We start from the raw sequence: 25,240 nt of genomic DNA on the forward strand, positions 1-25,240 counted from the left end.
ACATATGTATATATATGTATATATATATATATATATATATATATATATATATATATCAATCCAATCGATAAATATTACTATTCTACACAACTTTTTGTCTATGGCTAATATAATAATTTGAGTGCATTGTAGTGCATTTGTAACTTTTAAATAGTTTGTCTTATATAAATAGAGTATTTAGAAAATTTATATAGCATTAAATTTTCCATTTTTTGTCTAATATTGTGAAGCCCTCAAACAACTCAGAATACTTTAAAATTGCAACTGAACTCTCAAAACCAACAAAAATAATAGACTTACACACAATGGTTTAGCATTCACTATACAAACGTCTTGTAACTTTTGAAGGGTTTGTCTAAACTTAATGTAATATTTGACAAATTTGTACAAAATTAAATAAAGTTGATTATTGTTTTAATATTTTAATGCTCTAAAACAACTCGGTATACTTTAAAATCGTCATAGAAAATATAATGTTGAACATGAGCGCTTCCAAAATGCATTTATATATGGGATCTCTTGTATCTTTTGTATTTTTAGATTAAAATGCATGAAATATTAAGCAATTTTCTTTAGATTTAAATTATCTTGAATAGTGTTTTATATATAAGCACTCTACAGCAACTCGGTATACTTTAAAATAATTATTGAAATATTAAAAATTAAATTAACCGAGGTACGTGAACGTCTTGAATTAACCGATGCAATGATCGTGCATTTATTTAATAAATCTCTTTTAACTTTCAAAACGTTTGTTCAAAATTAATAACACATATGACAAATTTATATAAAATTAAATAATCCATAATGTTGTTTTATATTGTAAAACTCTACAGCAATTCGGTATAGCTTAAAACAGCTTTTGAAATTAGACAATTGATTTGAAAGCGTAAATTGTTTGTCAGATCTTTCGTAACTTTTAAACCGTCTATTCAAAATAAATGAAGTATTTTACAAATTTATACAAAACTAACTAGAATGTAACTTGAATATAATATATATATATATATATATATATTATATATATAATATATATTAATCTCCAATTCCATCCTGTAATTAACCGGATCAAAGTGTAATATTTCACAATACAAATTATTATTATAATTAGTGAAGTCAAAACTATGAAATTACAGAATAACTCCACAAAAAACATTATTGACAAAATACCATTTAATTAAAACCTAATTTATGAAACAATGTATGCAGAAAATTAACTCTGTAACATATACTAAATATTAAATTATTTTTAAAATATTCCACAATTATTTTTTCCTATTTTTTATCGAAGTTATAAATATTTTCCTCGTTACGTCTTCTGATTGTCACAAATCTTTCAGCGTTTTTTAAAAATAGATATTGAGAGAATTTTTCGTTTCAAGAACGTTTTTCCGAAGGCGATAAATTACAAAAAAATACTTTTGAATGAAAAATATTTGTTTATTTTTAATGTAAACATTAAAAATGGTATAAACACAGACGTGATGAATTGAAATTGTTTTTGTCCATATATTTATTAAACAAAATTAGTAAAATCAAAACCTGGGTAAAATTTATTAACATTAATAAAAATTATAAAAATAAATATTTAATAGTGTTGTTTAAATTTAAAAAATATGTACTGTGTAAAAATTTTTGAGGATGTACCAAAAATTTGTGAGTAAAGTAAAATACAAAGTGCATCATAAATTGTATTTTATGTGTAATTTTGTGTGCGTTAAAAATTTATTGGATTATTTTTAATTTTATTATAAAAGGTGAGTATTTTTTATACTTTTTTATATTAAATTTTTTTATTATTTATATTATTTTTTTATATTAAAATATAAAGAATTATTTTATAACATGCAAAAATTTTTTTTTTTTGACAGTGTTATGAAAAACATTTTTTTATCTGTTAATTTTGTAAAAAATATTTATAATATTTTTAATTTTAGTACTACCTTTGTTTTTAGATTTTACTGACATAAAAGACATTAAAAAATATTTTAGTAAATTTACAAAATTGTAGTACAAACGGTGTACGTCCTAGATATTTTTTTTTTTAATAATTATATTAAAACGAAAACCCAATGCACGACTGTGGCTTTAATGCAAAAAAATTTTTTTTATTGATTTTATGTTGAAAATGATGATGATATTAATATTTGTAAAAATAGTAGACTTATTAAAGTATGAGTAAAAGATATTCTAGTAAAAAAAAACTAACTCAAATATTTTACAAAAAATCTTTCCCCAAACTATTATTTGGGGGAAATAACTCACATAGTAATTTTCCTCAAACTTTTCTTCCTTGCAAAGATTTAGATTATTTCCACTAGATAAATCCTTTGAAAATGTATCCTTTAAGGAAGGTCAATTGCTCTATTTGATCTAGTTTTATTTCCGGTCAACCCGGAATGAGAAAAGTACGGAGACAATTTCCGGATTTATCCGGACTTTTTTTTTTTGTTTGTTCTACGGTGGAGGGTGAAAGTTTATGAATATCGAGAAAGGACTTATAATTAAGGGTATAAAGGATTTTTGATTAATAATTTCTACTTTATTAAATTCTTGTGATTATTAACTTCAGCCAGGTCGTTTCGTAGTTATTAATTGTTGGAGGAATTTTTTAAATGAATGGATTTTAATGAAACTTTACACGCCGATTATAAAAAATCCTAGAATATTATAACTTAGATCATTGTGTAATGATTAGGGTTTGTCGGTTTTCAAAAACCGGTTTTTTGGCAAAAATTATGGGATTCGAAAACCGTTTTTTTAGTGAAAAAAGTCGGTTTTCACTGTATAAATGGAAAATGACAAATATAGCCAAATATAAAAGATAGATGAAAGCGTTTCTTGAAAACATATAGTTTCAATAGCATTTGATATCTTATCAGTTTGCAATGGTTTCCAGAAGGTTTTGTATATATTAATTTAGATTTTTATACCAATGTATATATTAATTATTAATTATTAATTTTAATATATATATATATTAACAATTATGTATGAACACGTATCTAGTTTTTTTTCAATTTAATGCATTTTTTCATTTAAAAATGTATTATTTTTATTTATTCGATAACTTTTCTTTATAATTTTTCTTTCACTATTTTCACCTTTCCTTTCATTATCATAAAAATATTTTCATTCTTATATGTGAAAATAATGCATGAATAACGAATAATTATTTTCAAAGTTATTCAATCAAGATAAACTATTATTTTTTAGTTCTACTAATTAAAATTAAAATAATTTTGTTTACTATCTGTAAAATTGAACAATAAATAAATTCAATCAAATACTGCTCTAAATCACACTAAATTCGCGGATAAATTACAGAATGTTCGAGCAAAAACTTATTTTTTATATAAAATTCGAAAACCGGTTAAAACCGTTTTTTCAGTAAAATTAAAAATCGAAAACCGGTTTTCTGAAATGTCGTTTTTTGTATAAACCCTAGTAATGATATTGGGCATCTTTCAGTAAATCTTCTTTTAAATAAATTATTTTCGAAATGTAGAATCGTGGGATTGAAAAAATCTATGTTATGTTTGAGCTTATTAATGTGATCTGTTAGCATTGTTTTACACTGGTTTTTGTTTTTTTAGTTGTTTTTATGTTGTGATGTTTTTTTGTGCAAGTTTTGACTGCTTTCACTTATGTAAACGCAATTACAATTTCTATATATGTTGCAGATTTCAAAATATTGCAAAACTTCGTAAATTTAATTTTATTTTTGAAATACTATACATTTTGAAATGAACAAAAATAATTTTCAATATTATTTATTATTGCAATTTCGAATACAAATATTATTGTTTCATATTTAATTGTCATTTAGCTTCGAATTTTGCTTTTCATGAGTTATTTAGCTTCGGGCAGTTACACCAAGTGAAAAACTAAAATATTTAAAAGATTTTATAAAAATGTAGAAGGAAAATGATAAAAAATTATAGAACATTATAGGATTGTATAAACTACACTAGTACACAGTAATAAACCACGATATTAATAATTGGAACATTAATTCAAGTCGTTCACATACCTCTCAGTTAATTTTTATATTTCAATAATGATTTTAAAGTATACCAAGTTGTTTTACAGCTTACAATATAAAAGAACATTATAGATTATTCAATTTTATATAAATTTGTCATATGTGCTATTAATTTTGGACAAACGATTTGAATGTTACAAGAGATTTATTAAATAAATGCACGATCATTGAGTCGGTTAATTCAAGTCGTTCATGTACTTCGCTTAATTTATTTTTTACGTTTCAATGATGATTTTAAAGTATACCGAATTGCTGTAGAGTCTTATATATGAGACACTATTCAATATAATTTAAATCTAAAGAAAATTGCTAAATATTTCATGCATTTTAATCTAAAAATACAAAAGATACAAGAGATCCCATATATAAATGCATTTTTGAAGCACTCAGGTACAACATCATATTTTCTATGACCATTTTAAAGTATACCGAGTTGCTGTAGAGTGCTTATATTTAAAATAATATTTAAGATAATTTATATCTACAGAAAATTGCTTAATATTTCATGTATTTTAACCTACTAAGCATACAAAAGATACAAGGGATCCCATATATAAATGCATTTTTAAAGCACTCAGGTTCAACATCATATTTTCTATGACGATTTTAAAGTATACCGAGTTGTTTTAGGGCATTAAGATATCAAACAATAATTTACTTTATTTAATTTTGTACAAATTTGTCAAATATTGCATTTAGTTTAGACAAACCCTTTAAAATTTACAAGACATTTTTGAAGTGAATGCACATCCATTGTTATGAGTCAATTATTTTTGTACGTTTTTTAAGTTCAGTTATAATTTTGAAGTATACTGAGTTGCTTGAGGGTTTTACAATATTTGAGAAAAATTTGGAGAATTTAATGCTGTATGAATTTTCTGAAAACTCTATTCATATAAGACAAACTATTTAAAAGTTACAGACGTTATAATAAATAAACGCTCTACAATGCACTTAAATTATATTATATTAGCCATAGACAAAAAGATATGTAGAATAGTAATATTTATCGATTCGATTGATATATATATATATATATATATATATATATATATTAAGTACGAATGCAGATCAAATAGTAAAAAAATATATAGAATACATAATAACAACTTTGAATTCGATATTTCATTCTTAAGCAATAAATAAATAATATGAATAAAAAACTAAAATTCGGGACATTTTTTTGGTTTTTGCCAAATAACTCAAAAATTTAATATGGAATCCCCTAACCCCTTTTCAGTAGACAGGGTGGAAACTAGATAAAATGATATAATATATATATATTATATATATATATATATACATTAAATATCCACCTTCGTACATTTCACAATCTACATTTTTCTCATCTAAAATATCTCGTTTTTGTATAAAATTTGAATAAAAAAACTAATAATTTTTCTTTGTAATGCAATTATTGCATATATGCACGTGGAGATAAAAATACTTTAATCTTGATTATTAATCAATTTTTCGCAAATTTGCACCTTATATATTTTCAAATCAAATTATTATATTTTAGTAAATATTAACTAGAATATTCAGAACAAATTTAGATTTAAAAGCGCGGGTGAAGCGATGACATCTTATTGTATTTTAAGTTTTTTGAATTTTTAAATTACATTTGTATAATTTGCATATAGAATTCTGTGTAATGCAATTATTGCAAATGCAATTCCTATTTATTTGCGCGGGTGTAGACAAAAATTAATCAAACTTCGAATATAGAACAAAATTCTGCATTTTTGCTCTCAAATGTCACAAAATATTTTTAAATATGAAGCGAAAATTAACTAAACGGTTTAAGATTCAATTTATTTACTGCAAACTTGGTTTTATATGCGAGGGCGTAGAATTGAAATCTGATTCTATTTTAACTTTTACAAAGTATAAATTGCACTATTGTTGTATTTATGAGAATAAAATTATCTTGTTGTCCATTACAAAGAAGTTTATTATTACATTTATTAAATCCGAGTTGTATCTGTTGACAATTCAATGAAAAATCGTTTGTAGGTGGAAAGAAAAGTTGCACGTGGATGAAACTTTGTTTGAACTTTGATCTTATTGAAAATAAATTACACTATTTGTTCCTTATTTAAACAAAATTTTTATATAAATATATATATATATATATATATATATATATATATATATATAAATGTGCATATTATTAATTGCATATATATTACTATCAATATTCATTACTAAATGATTTTTCGTCAATATAGTAAAAATTTTAATATTTTTTGATTTCAAATAATTTTAGCAGAATAACTAGATTGTTAAAAAAATAAATTAATAATGATTCCATAAAAATTCAATAATGTTTGTGAAAAATGTGTATTTTATTAGTTGCATATATATTTCTATCAATATTAATTACTGAATAATTTTTGGTCGATATAGTAAAAATTTTAATTTTTGTTGATTTGAAATAAATTTAGCAGAATTACTAGATTGTTAAAAAAAATAAATTAATAATGATTACATAATAATTCAATAATGTTTGTAAAAATATGTGCCAATTTCATTAATTGCATATATATATTACTATCAATATTCATTACAAAATAATTTTTGGTCAATATAGTGAAATTTTTAATATTTATTAAATTTAAATAAATTAAGAAGAATAACTACATTGTTAAAAAAATTAATTAAAAATGATTACATAATAATTCAATAATGTTTGTGAAAAAAATTACATTTTATTAATTGCATTTACAGAAAAATGTAGGAAACAAATAACATTGAAAAAAATGCTTTAAATAAATAAATAATTCTAGAATTATTCTGAAGAGTAAATAATAATTACAAAAAATTATACAAGTTTCAACATTTTATTAAATTAAATCATGAATATAAAAAATGTATAATATATATATATATATATATATATATATATAATATTATGTACATATTTATATTCGTCATTCATTTTTCATAAAATATTACGACTCGGTTTTTATTCGATCTGGTCTTTACGAGTTCAGATCGCATTTTACAGTCGATGAATTTCGTTTGAAGTATTTTTTCTTGCAAATATACATTCACATTTATTTTTGATTTTTTTTACATCAATAATAATCCTGGGAAATTTGCATATGGGGGACATGGGATTTATAAATATAAATATGTATATATATATATATATATATCCTTTTATCTCTTATCATTCTATCTAATTTCACTCTCAACAAAAAGCATCCAAAGAATGTCGTCCGTTGACCTACTTTATTAGAAAATGTCTCTCTAAAATCACATTTTCCAATAAATTCCTAACAAAACCAGGCAAAAGAAAATGCAGGCATTGATGATACTTCATGGCCTGAAAAGAGAAAATGAAAGTTCGCAGGTCGTGAGAAAATTGAGAAAATTTTCACAGATGTTTTTGCCGATTGAAGAACGCCGGTGGAGCGATCTTGTAGGAAAATGGAAAATTGTAATAAATACGTTCTGAAAGGAGATTTTGGAGGATATTTTGGAATTAATAATTGTGAAAGGGAAGGAATTGAAAAGGCTTAAACGTAATAATATATATATAATATATATATATATATATATATATATATATATATTAGGGTGGTCCTTAATATGGACATTTTCAAATTTTCTTGCTCCCAAGAGCTCAAATGGTTCCAAATTGATAAAAAACAATTCCCTGAAAATTTTATCTCTTAATATTAACTTTTAGATAGTGCGCAATTCAATCAAAGTTTTGTATGAAAATAGCATAAAAAAATTTTCAAAATTTAGCAGGGCGTCGAAGTTTCAATAAAAAATGCCATGAATTTTTTACTTTTAATTCATTTGTCGCTAAGTTATACTTAAAAAACTTTTCATTTTTTAATCAAATTTTGTAAAAAGTTATTGTTTTGTATATTGTTTCATCATTTCTGATAATTCTATGAAATTTCTGAAAAAAAAATTGTGGCATTAGTGAGAATTCTATCATGTTTTTATATTTCTCGTCTTTTATTATGAATTTAATTTTAATCATGAATATTAGTAAAATTTTCAAATAATTCATTCAAATTTTTTAATTGGGGATACTTTAACAAATTAAGTTAAAAAAAATTAAATTGTCTATTATTTTTTAACTAAATCGAATGAAAAATTGATTAAGTATATATATCGAATAACTAAATTGCAGTTATCAGAGTAATTTTTTTTGGAAAATATTAGAAAAATGTGTCATAAAAATAAATTATATTATCATTAATTAAGAAAGACAATTTTTGTTATTTTTTATTTTTAATTAACTTATTAATCATTAGTATTTAAATGACTCTATTTTTTTTAATTTTATAAATTTCAAATAAAACAAATGCTTTTAATTTTATTCGAAAAAAAATATATAAAAATCTAAAATTACTTAAAATTATTTTGAAATTAGGGAAAAAATCATAATGATAGAACATGATACGAAATATATTTTCTACAAAAATGTCTAAATAACTGAATATCATTATATCAAAAAAACTTTAGTTTTTTACTTTTTTTAAGTTTTTTTCGTTATATTTTTGCAATCATTCTCAAAGATTAAGTTTTTAAACAATTTTTTGGAAAATAATGAAAAATTCTTAAAACTTATAAAAATTGATTACATATGATCAAATATATGATCTAGCATGATAAAAAAAAATCTTTCATGATAGAAAGTGATGAAAAGTTGTGATAAATCATCAAAAATTATGTTAATCATAAATAATCGAAATTAATATGGTAATTTTAAAGATGATGCAAACACGACAAAAGATTTTTAAAAAATTGAGGGAAACTTGTAGAATATTTTTATGCTGATTTCAAAAAATTCTTAAAAGTACATTATATGTGACTAGAAATATAAAAGAAATATCTTTTGCTTTTAGGAATACTGCCACAAGTTTATTTTTAAAACAAATATCTGTACTCGAAAGAAGGAAGTAAAATTAATGTATTACATGCCTTTGGCAGATTGTTCTATAAATATAAATTTATATATATATATATATATATATATATATATATATGGATATATGATCAAATTATCTCCAAAAACATAGACAATCTTTTATCAAAAATATTTTCCCTGCATAATGCATTGTAAGTCTAATTTTCCTACTGCAAATTTGAAATTTGATTTATCAAAAATAAGTATATAATTTGTTTATTACCTTTTCGTGCAAAACACAATTTTCAATTTAGTTTTTGCATTTATTCTACCCTAATATCTTTTTTTCTCCATTCGAGTGATTAATACATTTTTTTCGGCACGTGTGGTGTGATTTTTCACACACAACATTTATTTCGCACGAAATTGATATCGTCGATAAAAAAAAACGAAATATATAAAAATGACTTGAATAAAATGTAAGAAACGTGAAAAATATATAATACAATATTATATAAAATTACCTTATAGAAATAAATGTATAAATTTATCTTTATTATTTAAACTTTTGACAATTACATATATGTAATAATGGTGAATATTTACACATTTAGTTCTTTTCATTAAATTTGTCATATATTTGTATACTAATATTTATTTATATACCAAAGTATATAAATGTTGTTTGAATTTTTAAAAGGTTAGAAGATATTTGGGTTACATATTTATAAAATTTTATTTCTAAGTTACTTGTAAATTTTAATTATTTTATGTTTAAGTTTTGAATTCATTCTCATTTTCGTAAAAGAATTTGTTAATATTGATATATATCTAACGAAGAACTAAAAGCTATCAAAAATTTTATTTTTATTAATGTCTATCATGTTTTTATTGACTTATAAAATTCTTGGCGGTCTTATACATTTTTGATAGGATTCTGCTAATTTTTGTCCATTTTTTTATTTACCTAATTTTACATATTTTGAAATATTGTTGAAGTCCACTATTTACCTTTAAGTAATGCAATTTAATTTTTTTGTACAAGCCTAACTTAAAATAAAATAGTAGAGGGCGGCTCATACGTCAATTATCAAATGGTTTTAACAGATTATATTCAATTAAATTTAATAGGATGTTTTAGAATTATATTATTTAGTTGTACTTATTCTCAGAAACATTATTCAGTATTCCTTGCATTTTACCATTTCTCACCATTTTAACTAAGTCAATTATCACAAAAACACGTAGAATCTCAATTCAGAAAAATTATATAAATATATAATTTAATGTATGTATGTTTTTGTATGTTTTATAAGCACCCATCGATTACATAACAATTATTTAATATTCGATTCTTCTCTTTTGAATTTCGACAAGGAGAGCTTTTCCCCAAAAGCACTTTGGGGAACAATAATTTTATTCAGATTGGATCCATCAGCGATCCACATAATATATATAATCCTGTATTTAGGCAACCTACTATGACATCCTTTTGACCTTGAACTTTGAACGTTTCCACGATTTATATAGTCGAATCGCAAAATTCGACAAAGAAAATTGTAAAGGAATGGTAAAGGATTACGATTGATGTTTTATTATTCGGTACATATTTGAGATGATTTATATATATATATATATATATATATATATATATATATAAATGAGATTAATTGCTTTAATTGCAAACTTTTTTATGTCGGAGAAACTAGCCAAAACCCAAGTAAACGTCTTCATCAACATAAAAATAACTCAAAAAATCCCAAACAATTTAAGACAATGCTCACCGAACATATTAATAATTTAAACCATAATATAGATTTCTCAACACAAAAATTTTACATTTTGAATAGAACATAATAAAAAGAAAATTCGCTGAGGGGTTGTTTTTGCAATTGCGTAACGACAGGATCATAAACAAACGATTCGACAATACGGCCCTGAACGAAACAAACACGTGGTTCCTAAATAGCGTGTCAAAATTTCTTAAAAAATGACAAGATCCCATCGCTTTTTAAATTTCCCGTAAAATTTGAACGCATACTAAAAACTGCTTTAGGAAAAAATTGAGGCATTTCTATCTTAAACTCCGAACAGTAAATACATAGTTTTGACAACTTGTTAAGTTATTATGTTTATTTGTGTGTTTTATCATCTGTGATGTTAAAAATATATATTTTACTATATACATATATATATATATATATATATATATATGATATTCAGTTTTCAGGGCAATACATCAATTAAAAAATTTGTATGACTTTAAAACATTTTTATTTATTCCATACGTTTCGACACATTGTTTTGTGTCATCTTCAGTGGACTCTAGATTGAAAGAACAGATAGAAATTATTAAATAAAACTAATATATAAGAAGTGATATGGTATGAACTTACATGTAATTGAGTAAGTTCATACCATATCACTTCTTATATATTAGTTTTATTTAATAATTTCTATCTGTTCTTTCAATCTAGAGTCCACTGAAGATGACACAAAACAATGTGTCGAAACGTATGGAATAAATAAAAATGTTTTAAAGTCATACAAATTTTTTAATTGATGTATTGCCCTGAAAACTGAATATCACATATTTCAACATCAAAATTATATAAAAAATTTAATATATATATATATATATATATATATTAATTTTCTGTTCCCAATCCCCAATCACCCCCAAGGGAATGAATTTTTCTTTTTTCGTTTTTCGTTTTCCAATTTTAACGTCGGTGGAGAGAAAGAAAATACATTTTCCGACACTTTGCGAATATTAAGAGGAAAACAAATTGCTTGGATTGATGATGATGATGATGATCAAGACGTTTTCGAAAAATACCGAAAAATTACAACGACATCAATCTTATTTGTCAACGTGGTGACAAGGGAATTGTTGGGAAATTAAAAAATATAACAAGAGTTTTGTGGTGGATTATATTGTCAGAATTGATGAAATTGTTTTAGTGTGTTTTACACATGTGTAAATAAATTTTAGTTTAACAATATCTACCAATTTATGATACATTTAAAATTGTTTTTTACTTAAAATTTTATTTTAATTAAATATTATTCGTAACAGCATTATATATTATTCATTTGCATTATTTTTATTTAATTTCTCATGAAATTCCTGAAAGGAAAAATACAATTTTGTGAGGAAATCCAAATTTCTAATATTGTTATCTTGATATTCTTAATTATTTGGCACCAAAACTGAGAAGCTCGCTGGCAAATCCAAAAGCTCGTTTACGAATCCAAAAGCTCGTTTACGAATCCAATAACTCGCTCACGAATCTAAAAGCTTCCTCACAAATCCAAAAGCTTTTTTACAAAACCAAATGCTTGCTCCAAAATCTAAAAGCTTGTTCACGAATCCAAAAGCTCGCCTACGAATCCAAAAGTTCGCGTACGATTCTAAAAGTTTGTTCACGATTCCAAAAATTTGCTTTCAAATCCAAAAGATTTCTGACGAACCGAAAAGTTTTCTCAAGAATCGAAAAATTAAAGTAATGTAAACTATATAATCTATAAATTCAAGAAATGTAAAAATGCTAACTTTTTTTTCGAGTTTTCGGATCCTTGAGCGAGTTTTCGGATTCCTGAGCTAATTTTTGGATTCTTGAGCTAATTTTTGCATTCCCGAGTTAATTCTTGGATTCCCGAGCTAATTTTTGGATTCCTGAACTAATTTTTGCATTCCAGAGCTAATTCTTGGATTTCTGTGCAAATTTTTGGATGATTGAGCTAATTTTTGAATTCCTGAGATAACTTTTGGATTGCTGAGATAATTTTTGGATTGCTGAGATGATTTTTGGATTCCTGAGATGATTTTTGGATTCCTGAGATGATTTTTGGATTCCTGAGATAATTTTTGGACTCTTGAGCGAGCTTTTGGACTCTTGAGCGAGTTCTTGGGCTCTTGGGCTCTTGAGCGAGTTTCTGGATCCTTGGGCAAGACGTAGAATTCTTGAGTGAACTTTTGGATTCCTGAGCTATATTTTGGATTCCTGAACGCGTCTGTGGACTCTTGAGCTAATTGTTGGATTCTTGAGCTAATTGTTGGATTCTTGAGCTAATTTTTGGATTTCCTGAGCTAATTTTTGGATTTCCTGAGCTAATTTTTGGATTTCCTGAGCTAATTTTTCGAATCCCTGAGCTAATTTTTCGAATCCCTGAGCTAATTTTTCGAATCCTCGAGCTAATTTTTCGAATCCCTGAGCTAATTTTTGAAATCTCTGAGCTAATTTTGAAATTCTTGAGCTAATTTTTGAACTCTTGAGCAAACTTTTGAACTCTTGAGCAAACTTTTGAACTCTTGAGCAAACTTTTGAACTCTTGAGCAAACTTTTGAACTCTTGAGCAAACTTTTGAACTCTTGAGCAAACTTTTGAACTCTTGAGCAAACTTTTGAATTCCTGAGCAAACTTTTGAATTCCTGAGCAAACTTTTAGATTCTTTAACAAACTTTCAGTTTGTGCAAAGGTATAATACATGGGTTTATAAATTTCCGCATTGGTTATTGCATTTGTGAATTTGATCATGAGTACGTGGATTCATTCATGTCTTTGTGGAATTATATGGATTCATGTGTTTATGGATTATCAATTCGTGCATTTTTTAGTTGTTGTTAAATAAAGCTCATTTTAAAATATAATAATATATTAATTTTAACTATATAAAATTTGCATTTTGAATATTTTCGTGGATAGTTAAAATACAATTTTTTATTACAAATCTTGTTTGAGATCACCTATTTGTACATAACAGACTTACAAGAAAAGTTTTTGATTTTCATAAATAAAATCAAATTTAAAATTAAAAAAAAAAATCAACAGTTGCAAAATGATATACGTAAACATCCATTTTGTCACATTACTAATTAACCCCTTCGCTTACCAGCTAGTATCCAAATTTACGGGCCAAAAACGACACTAAGGTCGGCCGCACGCAGTGGCATAAACAACTTGGCTCGGCGTTCGAAACTGTACAAATCATAAAATTCCTGTAGTTTGTATATACACGTGCTCGGTACAATTAACTTCACAAGATGTTTGATAAATAATTACATTTATTCTTAAATAAAACTGAAAATTGATTATTACAAATATATAAATTTATACATATTATTATAAATTTATATATTTGTGCGAAAAGTATGTCGCTACCACTGTCAGTACTACTGGTAGCAAAGTCATCACTGCTATGTAATTCATCACTAATTTTTTCTTGAAGACATTATAGTGTGTATTTTTTTTAAAACTTCTTACAAACCATGTATGTATATGCTTCACCAAGTTTCGGAAATGTATTATTTATGTTTCGTCCGGTAGACTTGCGACGACTCTAAGGCGTCCTATTCGTGTTTGGACCGATAACCTTGCGACGACTCTGAGGCGTCATATTTGTGTTTGGGCCTAATACCTTGCGACGCCTCTGAGGCGTCATATTTGTGTTTGGGCCGATAATCTTTGGACGCCTCTGAGGCGTCTTTGTAAGCGAAGGGGTTAAATAACTTTATAACTAGTTAAATATTTTTTTTTAGCTTAGCATAAATTTATTACCTATTTAACAATTAGCCTAATGAAAATACTGTATCTTTATAATATTATTTTTATTTTCCGTAATTCTTTTTAAAATGCTCCACTATTTTGTCCTTCATTCCTGCAGCGATTTGTTTGACTGCAGGACGGGCCACTTTTCCATGTGTAAGGGCCGGAATTTTATCTAATAAATAAAGTCCGCCCCGGAGTTTTTGGTAATCTTCGACTTTATCTAAAAATAAATTAAATTTATAAAATATCTCATAGTTTTGGAATTTTTACTAATCTTTGGAACCCTGAGTTAATTTTTGGAACCCTGAGTTAATTTTTGGAACCCTGAGTTAATTTTTGGAACCCTGAGTTAATTTTTGGAACCCTGAGTTAATTTTTGGAACCCTGAGTTAATTTTTGGGACCCTGAGTTAATTTTTGGGACCCTGAGTTAATTTTTGGGACCCTGAGTTAATTTTTGGGACCCTGAGTTAATTTTTGGGACCCTGAGTTAATTTTTGGGACCCTGAGTTAATTTTTGGGACCCTGAGTTAATTTTTGGGACTCTGCGTTAATTTTTGGGACTCTGCGTTAATTTTTGAAATTCTGAGTTAATTTTTGGAACGCTGAGTTAATTTTTGGAACGCTGAGTTAATTTTTGGAACGCTGAGTTAATTTTTGGAACGCTGAGTTAATTTTTGGAACGCTGAGTTAATTTTTGGAACGCTGAGTTAATTTTTGGAACGCTGAGTTAATTTTTGGAACGCTGAGTTAATTTTTGGAACGCTGAGTTAATTTTTAGAACGCTGAGTTAATTTTTGGAACGCTGAGTTAATTTTTGGAACGCTGAGTTAATTTTTGAAATTCTAAGTTGATTTTTGAAATTCTAAGTTGATTTTTGAGATTCTAAGTTAATTTTTGAGATTCTAAGTTAATTTTTGAGATTCTAAGTTAATTTTTGAAAACCTGAGTTAATTTTTGGAAATTCTAAGTTAATTTTTGGAACCCTGAGTTAATTTTTGGAAATTCAAAGTTAATTTTTGAAATTCTGAGTTATTTTTTGAAATTCTGAGTTAATTTTTGAAATTCTGAGTTAATTTTTGAAATCCTGATTGAGTTTCTGGATTCCTGAGTTATTTTTTCTTACCGTTGACGTATTTTTCCAAATCTCCGGCCTGGATTTTGCTCTCCTGGCCAGTCCTAAGTTCTGCAAAGGCCACAACCAAATCGCAAGTCTCATCATGAGGGACAGTTATTACACAGGCCGATTTTACACTTTGGTGCTCCAAAAGGATCTCTTCGATGTCACTTGGATTTATCTAAAAAAGATAAAAGATAATTTAAATAAAAACTGTGATCTATTATTACAATATTCTGGCCCTTACGTAGAGTCCTTTATATTTGGCGATCTCCTTCAGCCGATCAGTAACAAAGATGTATCCTTCTTCGTCGTAATGGCCAATGTCTCCGGTTCGGAGCCATCTGGTTTTTGGGTCTATGATTTCGTCAGTGGCCGCCTGATTGGAATAGTAGCCCAACATTACTGGCCCACGCATGTATATCTCGCCTGTTTGATTTGGGCCCAAGGGTTGGCCCGTTTCTAAATCCAGAACCTGGGGAAAATAGTGGCTTAGTAAGTTAAAATGTGGTTTAAGGTGTGCGAGTTTTGGATTGTTGTTTTTTTTGGATTTTAAGTTATTCTGGCTTAGCGATTTTTTGGTTTCGAGGATTTTTGGATTTTGGAATTCTTGGATTCTGGGATTTTTGCATTCTGGGATTTGGGGATTCTAGAATTATTTGGATTTTAGGAATATTTGGATTCCAAGATTATTCGGATTATTTGGATTTCAGGATTATTTGGATTTCAGGATTATTTAGATTTTAGTATTATTTGGATTTTAGTATTATTTGGATTTTAGGATTATTTGGATTTTAAGATTATTTGGATTTTAGGATTATTTGGATTCTATGATTTTTTGATTCTGGGATTTTTCGATTCTGGGATTTTTCGATTCTGGGATTTTTCGATTCTGGGATTTTTCGATTCTGGGATTTTTCGATTCTGGGATTTTTCGATTCTGGGATTTTTCGATTCTGGGACTTTTTGGATTCTGGGACTTTTTGGATTCTGGGACTTTTTGGATTCTGGGACTTTTTGGATTCTGGGACTTTTTGATTCTGGGACTTTTGACCTTGAGATTTCTGGATTTTGAAACTCTAGAATTCTGGATTTTAAAACTCTAGATTTCTGGATTTTGAAACTTTAGATTACTAAATTTTTAATCTCGGGATTTTTGGATTTTTAATCTCGGGATTTTTGGATTTTTAATCTCGGGATTTTTGGATTTTTAATCTAGGGATTTTTGGATTTTTAATCTCGGGATTTCTGGATTTTGAAACTTTAGATTACTGAATTTTTGATCTAGGGATTTTTAGATTTTTATTCTCGGGATTTCTGGATTTTTTATCTCGAGATTTCTGGATTTTTTATCTCGGGATTTCTAGATTTTTTATCTCGGGATTTCTAGATTTTTTATCTCGGGATTTCTAGATTTTAATACTTGACATTTCTGGATTCTAAAACTTGAGGTTTCTGGATTTATGACTTGAAATTTCTGGATTTTAAAACTTTAGATTTCTGGATTTTAAAACTTTATCTTCTGATTTGGATTTGAGATATTTTGAGTTTTGGTGATTTGGATTCATTTAGTTTAGAACTTGAGGATTTTTATTTTGGATTTCCGGATTATTTGGTTTGAGATTTCTAAATTCTATGATTTTCGAATCAAGAGTGTTGTTAAATTCCTGCATTGTTGAGTTTTAGATTTATGGGGTTTTGAAGTTTTAACATTCTAGTTGTGTTCTGGGTAATTGGATTATTGGATTGTTACATTTTGATATTTGTGTTTTGATAGTTGTGTTTTGATTCTTGGTTTCTGAACTTCTAGATTATAAATTTTTAGATTTCTGTATTTTTATTCTTTAAAATTCTGCACTTTAAATATTAAGATTTTGTATTATTTAAGATTCTTGAGATCTGGATTTATGAATTCTTATTCCTTGCATTTCTGGGTTTGAAATATCTGGATTTTTGATCGTTATATTTCTGGATTTTTTATTTTTGGACTTCTGAATTTTTGGGTCTTGGATTTTTGAATATTTTTGGTCTTTGAATTTGTGGTTTCTTGATTAATTGTTCTCTGGAGTTTCATTCTTTGGACATCTTAATTTCTGAATTTTTAAAATTGTTTATTACTGAATTTTACATTTGTGTATCCTTGAGCATTGGCTTCTTGGATTATTGAGTTTAGGTTTTGTAAACTATTAAGAATTCGTAAATTATTGAGCTATAAATTTTTGGTTTCTTGATATTTGGATTATTAGTTCTTTGATTTTGGAATGCAGCTTTCTTCTGATTTTTTTATCACTTGTAAGTTCGTAGATTTTGGATTCATGGATAAGATTTGGATTTAGAGAAATTATGGAATTTCAAACATTTATTTAACATTTACCTTGAGAGACAATCCTGAACCCAATTTTCCAACTGAACCAGCTTTGGGCTCGTCCCTTGGATTCAGACCAACACCAGCACACATTTCTGTCATTCCATAACCCAACAGGACAACCCCTAAAAAATAAAAAAATAGTAAAAAAAAATTATCTAAAACAAGTAAAATCACTCATATTTATTTTATTACCTCTTGGCAACCTGGACTGCAACTTTGCAATTTGGCCATCTGAAAGTCTTGAACCTCCACATAAAACTATATAAACCGAAGACAAATCATAGGATGGTGTCTTCTCGTGCTGATTTATAAGTGAAACTTGAAAACTTGATAAAAATAGGGCGTTGATCTAGGAAAAAACAGCAAATTGGTAACCAAAGTTTTTTGCCAGACAGAGATAATTTTACAATTTTGTGCCAAAACCTAAAGGTTTTTTAGAGACTTACCTGGTATTTTTGGACAAGCCCAAGTACGTTGAGTTCGCTGAATGGTTTTTTGGTGTAAATTTTTTTATTGCCTGCGTACAAAGATATGAGAAACATGTAGATGCCTGAAGTCCAGTAGCATGGTGCGTTTGTGAACAAGGACAGAGCTTGGGGAAACAGCCTAGAAAAAAATCCAAAATTACCAAAAAGGTAGCATAAAGATTGGTGCATGAAATGCACTCAAAATTGAGTATATTTTTGGAAGACATTTGTATCTAAAATTAAAAATCTACTTACGCTCCTGCTGCCAAGATGACATCATTGATGTTTTTGTGATTGTGGACAACTCCTTTGGGAACTCCTGTACTTCCACTGGTGCACAAAATCAGGAGAGGAGTTTTGGATGTGTCTTCTACTTTTGCTGGCCTAAAAAAATAAAAAAAATAATTAAAAAACTTGCTAAAATCAATACCGAAAACCTGAGTCAAGAGATTAAAAAATTGGTAATAGTAAATTGTTTTAGTTCAAAGTAATAACATTCTACTATTCAATGCTTTTGCTACTTTTACATAGATTTATTTATTTGATTTGCAATTTAATTTATTAACTTCCCGTAGGGTAGTTATAGTATGGGCCGAAAATCGAAAAGGAAAATTTTTGCATTTCTCGACGTTTTGAAGGTTTCTGAACATTCTGCTGGCTTACCCCAGAAAAAAATGGATGTGTATGTATTTTGTATGTCAGCATTTTGTCGTCCACGTTTTCGGGCGCACGGATCAACCGATTTGAATAGTTCAAAAAACATTCGATCCCTATTGATAGGAAGATGTGCTGACTAGTTTTTGGCAAAGGCAGGCCCAGCCGTTACGGAGATACGGAGCAAAGAGTGCAGAAAATAGAAATCGAGTTTTAGAGAGAACGGAGTATCGGATTTGAATGATTTAAAAAACATCCAATTTGTAATGATTGGGAGAAGTGGTTACTAGTTTTCGGCAAAGACAGGTCCAGCGGTTTCGGAGATACAGAGCTAAACGTGCAAAAAATGGCAGTTTTTGAGTGAACTAAGCGTCCGATTTAAATGATGCAAAAGAACTTTTTGCTTGTTTCAACAAGCTTTCGGAAAAAAAATTGTTTCTAATTTTTTTTTTCAAAAAATATTTTTGTAATTTTGGATTAAAAATTCAAAAAATCACCCAGGCTAAGCACAGTCTAAGCGCCACTCTGGTACAAATGTTTACCCAAGTGCGTTTAGACTGTTTATGTACACTGGAGCACTTTCCCAATTTTTTGTGAAAACTATTGAAAAATGTGAAAACGCCGCCAAGCTAGGCACAGTATAAGTGAAAATGTCGCACGGAATTATTTGCAAATGCGTTTAGATTGTGACTTTACGGGAGCACTTTTTCAACTTTTGTGTAAATTAGGGAACTTTTTTTTTTAAATTGAATTCGAAATGAAATGACAATTGTTAATGTTCTGGAGATAAATTGATTTATGATTTAATAATGAAAAAATAATGAAAGTTGCAGTATTTGTGATAATATAATTGAAAACGTTTAAAATTTCTCGAATATTTCATTACGGTACGGGAGGTTCAAGCAATTTGCCTTAAGGCACGATGTCATACACCACTAGTTTATTATTTAAATAGGTAATTTGCATTTGTTAATTTCATACACGTGTTTTCTCAAGAATCCTTAGAAAATATTTTCTGCGTTTGTTTGTGAAATAATAAATAAAATAGAGTAAACAAGAAAACGAGAAAGGAAATTCATTTAATTGCTACAACTCCTGTAAATATTTGAAGAAGCTTTTCTCTGTATATAAAATTTCATATTTCATAATGATCTTTCTTATTGAATTTAAGTAGAAATAATGAGAGACGACAAAGTTCTTGGAAAATCTAGAAATATAATAATTATATATAATAGGGTGGTCCTATATATAATATGGGCATGGTTTCAAATTGATAATTCAATCAAACTTTGTATGGAAATAGCGCTCTATCTAAAAGACAATATTAAGAGCTAAAACTTTCAGAGAATTGTCTTTTATCAATTTGGAACCATTTGGAACCATTTTGGGAGCAAGAAATTTCGAAAATGTCCATACTAAGGACTACCCTAATATATATAAATATTTTTTTTTCCTTACTTGAAATTTTGGACATCATTTTCATCATACTCAGCAACAAATTTATCAATTGTGACAGCACCTTGGCACTCATCTGCATTTTCGTAACCATAAACCACCAACTCGGTTTGTCCCAATTGTTCTGGAAAGTCCTTCAGAACCTTCCTGACCTTATCCAGGCACTGGACATGTGTGAACAGAACCCTTGGTTTATATAAAGGTAGTAGGGTACTGGCAGTGTTTGCTAAAATCAAAAAATACTGGTGATTTTGTGGCTTTTTTTTTAGAGAGTAGTTTCTACTTACGGACTGTCCAAGCTCCATCCAACATCCCTAAAGTGGCTCCTGAGAATATTATCCCCAAAACAATGGCAAATGAGTCTTCTGTGGTCAGTTCTACTAAAGTTATGACGTCTTTGTTGGTCACTCCACGAGCCCTTAGGGCTAGAGCGATTGCTGCACTGCGCGCCCGAAGGGCGTCGAAGGTGGTGGAGCGATCTGTGTCTCCGTCGATCTAAGAAAATAGTACAAGATAGAATAAAGTTGTGTTAGAAAAGTTTGTAGATGATTTATTTGGCTGTATTTTTGTCTAAAGTTGTTTTGTTGTATGTGCATTGGTTTAGGAGTTATGTGCCTCGGAGTGGATATAAGTCCAGGCGTGTACACTGTCTGGGTTTGCTGGAGCACGATTTTATGGTATAACAGATGTATGTAAAACAAAAGTATCTTAGAGACATATATGGCAAAATTAGTTGTCCATACAACTACTTTAGATTTTTCCATAAACAACAATAATTATAGAAGTTACGACCAAAAAATATACCAAAACCTCAGGTACAATACTACCCAAGTTTCTGACTATCCCAGAGTTTTTACGAATTTGTAGCTATTATATTCAATTTATTTATTTTTTATATTATAACCAGAGATACTCAGCACCATATAAAATTATTATGTTATAAAACCTATCTCCAAAGCTTCTCAAACTTTTGTTATCAGGTGCGACTGAACCGCTTGCACACGGTCTGGGTTTGCTTACGCTGTATGTTAGCACGATTTTATAAAAAAACAAATGTATGTAGAACAAAAATGTTTTAGCAACATTCGTACAAAAATTAGTTGCCTAAACACCTGCATAAAAATTATTCACTAGATATATTTATTACAGAAGTTATTGGCAAAAATATACAAAAACCATCCGGTACAAGATTACCCAAGCTTCTGACTGTCCCAGAGTTTTTATGAATTTCTAGCTATTAAATACAATTTACTTATTTTCCATATTATTACTAAAGATACTCAGCGCCATATAAAATTATTATGTTACAAAACTCTTTTCCAAAGCTTCTCAAACTTTTGTTATCAGGTGCGATTGAACCGCGTGCACACGGTCTGGGTTTGCTTACGCTGTACTTCAACACAATTTTTTGGAATAAAAAGTGTATGTAGAACAAAACTATTTTAGCAATATTAATACACAAATTAGTTGCCTAAACACCTGCATAAAATTATTCACTAACTATATTTATTACAGAAGTTATGGCCAAAAAATATACAAAAGCATCTGGTACAATACAACTCAAGTGTTTGGGTTTTTCTGAGCCTGTCTACAACTGTGGCATTCACATTCATACTATTTATCTATTTCATTTTTACTATAAATACACCATCACTATATAACTCTATTTTGCCAAAAATTCCTTTTCCAAAGCCCCTCAAACTTTTGTTAGCAAGCACCTCAGAACCGCTAATTATGTTGGTGATGCAACGGTTTTGAGGATAAGTTAATTTAGTTGCATAAAATGTAGTTTTGGAATAAAATTATGTAAGGGTAGTTTATAGCTTGTTTATCGTACATTATTTTTGTCTCATAAAATTTTACTGTGCATTAAATATTTTAGGAGTTATGTAAGTCAAAGTGTAAACCAGGTCCATGCCTGCACCAGGTTTGGGTTTGCACGTCCAGTATTTCAACACGATTTTGTTTAACTAGAAGTATTTGTACAACAAAACTGTTTTAGCAAAATTTGTACACAATTCAGTTATCTATACACCAGTACAAAAACCATTCACTAGCTATAATTATTACAGAAGTTATAGCCAAAAAATATACTAAAAACATCCAGTACCACACCACCCAAGTTTCTATTGTTCCCAGAGTTTATACACAATTGTGCCCAATATATTTATTTTATATATGTTTTAATATTTACCATGGATACTCTGTCGCCATGTAAAACTATTCTGTCGTAAATTTCCTCTCCAAAGCCCCTCAAACCTTCGTTGGCAGGCGCGGCAGGACCGTGAATCACATTAGTTTCCTCGGGGTTTGAGGATCCGTTTAATTTGCATTCGGTTTCTTGAACCATTTTTGAAAATTATGCTAAATGATAATTGTTATTGTTAATTTCAACATATGTATAAATAATTTAATAATTTTTTTAAGGATTAATAAGATAAATTTGTAAAAAATACTACGCAATAAATAAGCATATATTTTGATATAATTTATTAAATTTGAATTATTTTTTTTTGTAATTGAATACTTAAATTATTATTTTTGTATTAAAGTTGTATTTAATTTATATTATTTATGAATTATTTATAAGCTGTTAAATTTGTTCTATGTATTTTATTAATAAAATAATTTCACATACAAAATCACTAACAAATAGCACACTTAAATTAAACCTTTTTTAAGACTTTGATCACTAAAAACTAAACTACAACACCAAATTCAACCAAACAAAAAACAAAAACTAATACCTTGATGTATACTGTAAATACTAAAAATAAAAAAACACTAATTTATTAATTATTTTTTAATAAATTTATTAAATTTTATCCACAACGCACCGGACACTCTGACCGAACTTCGGGCATTAAGAGCATTTGGCATTGAGAAAACACTTTTATAATGATAATTATGTAATTTTTTTTTGCTGTATTGTAGATATAATAATTGATAGATGAGATAGTAATTAGTTAGAGGCAGGGTTTGGCAACATTTTTGTATAAAATAATTTTGTATTGATGGTGTTGTTTAAAAGTTACAAGGGATGTAAGAAGTAAATGCACTTACAAAAAATATTCAAGAAACATGCTATTTTACCTATAATATCGAACTGTATTTATTTTTGCACTTTTCAATTATTATTTAAAAGTATACGGAGTTGTTGTAGAGTCTTATCATGTATAGAAATATTATAGATTATTCAATTTTGTACAAATTTTTCATATACATCATCAATATTAAACGAATGGTTCAAAAGTAACAAAAAATTCAAGAAAAATGCACTTTTTCCTATAATATCAAATTGTAGTTATTTTTCCACTTTTCAATTATTATTTAAAAGTATACGGAGTTGTTCTAAAGTCTTATCATGTATAGAAATATTATAGATTATTTAATTTTGTATAAATTTTCGATATACATCATCAAAATTACGCGAGTGGTTCAAAAGTTACAAAAAATATTCAAAAAATGCACTTTTACCTATAATATCGAACTGTATTTGTTTTTGTACTTTTCAATTATTATTTAAAAGTATACAGAGTTGTTCTAGAGTCTTATTATGTATGAAAATATTATAGATTATTTAATTTTGAACAAATTTGCCAAATATTTTTTTTACTTTATTGAAATAGTTTAGAAGTTACATGAGGTATAGAAAATCAATGCACTTTTACTCATATACCAAACCCTTGTTTTTTCTTCGAATTTTAATTATTATTTAAAAGTATACTGAGTTGCTTTAGAGCTTTTTTATATATTAAAATATTATAGATTATTCAATTTTGAACAAATTTGACAAATATTTTATTCACTTTAAAGAAATAGTTCAAAAGTTACAAGAGATATAAGAAATACAGGCATTTTTACATATAGTACCAAACCGTTGTTTTTCTTCGAGTTTTAATTATTATTTAAAAGTATACCGAGTTGTTCTAGAGTCTTACCATGTATGAAAATATCGTAGATCATTTAATTTTATACAAATTTCTCATATTCATGATCTATTCCAAATGTTTTCTAAATCTGTACAAATTATTTCTCGATTACCTACTTCTTATATATTAAAAAAAACTTTGCTGAACAATCATGACTTTCAAAATTATTTACAAGAGTATTCGTCGACTTTCAAGAACTAAATTTTTTGATATCATGTACTCATTTTATATATTTTTGTGTGTCAGTAATTAAAATTAACACGAATTTAAAGAAAAAAAAGAAAAAAAAACACTCAAATTTAAAAAAATAGACTGCAAGTTGGTACTAAATTTGTAGACACCTTAAAAATTTATATAATGATAATTATAATTTAAAAAAATCTTTTTTTTTATTTAAAAATAGTACAAAAAATAGGTAATAATTTTGTAGACACCTTAATAATTTATATAATAATTATAATTTAAAAAAAAATCAATTTTTTTTATTTAAAAATAGTTTTTTAATCATTTTATCAACGGACAATACTATATATTAATAATAATTTACATGTTCATGTTTCGTGGATAAATTTGTAACAAAATACTAGATTTTTACAAAATCCTGACATATTATAATTTTATTCCATATATCAACATTTATATCATACAAATATTAAAATAAATTCATAAACATATAATAATTTTATTTATATAAAAAATAGTGCACGTGAATTAGATAAATCGCGTGATGTTGCAAAAGTACTTGAAACAAAAATTGTTATCATATCAAAATCCA

The 25,240-nt window shown here is 27.1% G+C and overlaps 1 protein-coding gene across 1 annotated transcript; it reads right to left on the bottom strand.

The window, feature by feature from the left end:
* Positions 1–14,357: 14,357 nt before the first annotated feature.
* On the bottom strand, positions 14,358–23,392 carry LOC113389183 (luciferin 4-monooxygenase-like). The gene is made up of 11 exons (XM_026626239.1): positions 23,281–23,392; positions 22,728–22,897; positions 20,821–21,028; positions 20,537–20,759; positions 18,680–18,808; positions 18,404–18,563; positions 18,150–18,306; positions 17,964–18,079; positions 15,837–16,064; positions 15,599–15,770; positions 14,358–14,693 (listed from the first exon to the last, which is right to left on the bottom strand). Exons 2-11 carry the CDS (start codon positions 22,881–22,883, stop codon positions 14,533–14,535), a joined length of 1,710 nt encoding a protein of 569 aa, XP_026482024.1. The 5' UTR covers positions 22,884–22,897; positions 23,281–23,392; the 3' UTR covers positions 14,358–14,532.
* Between the last annotated feature and the right edge of the window lie 1,848 nt (positions 23,393–25,240).

Source organism: Ctenocephalides felis, unplaced genomic scaffold (assembly GCF_003426905.1).
Source record: "Ctenocephalides felis isolate EL2017-DRISC unplaced genomic scaffold, ASM342690v1 CF-g0.4_SCAFFOLD_03573, whole genome shotgun sequence".
Taxonomy (NCBI): domain Eukaryota; kingdom Metazoa; phylum Arthropoda; class Insecta; order Siphonaptera; family Pulicidae; genus Ctenocephalides; species Ctenocephalides felis.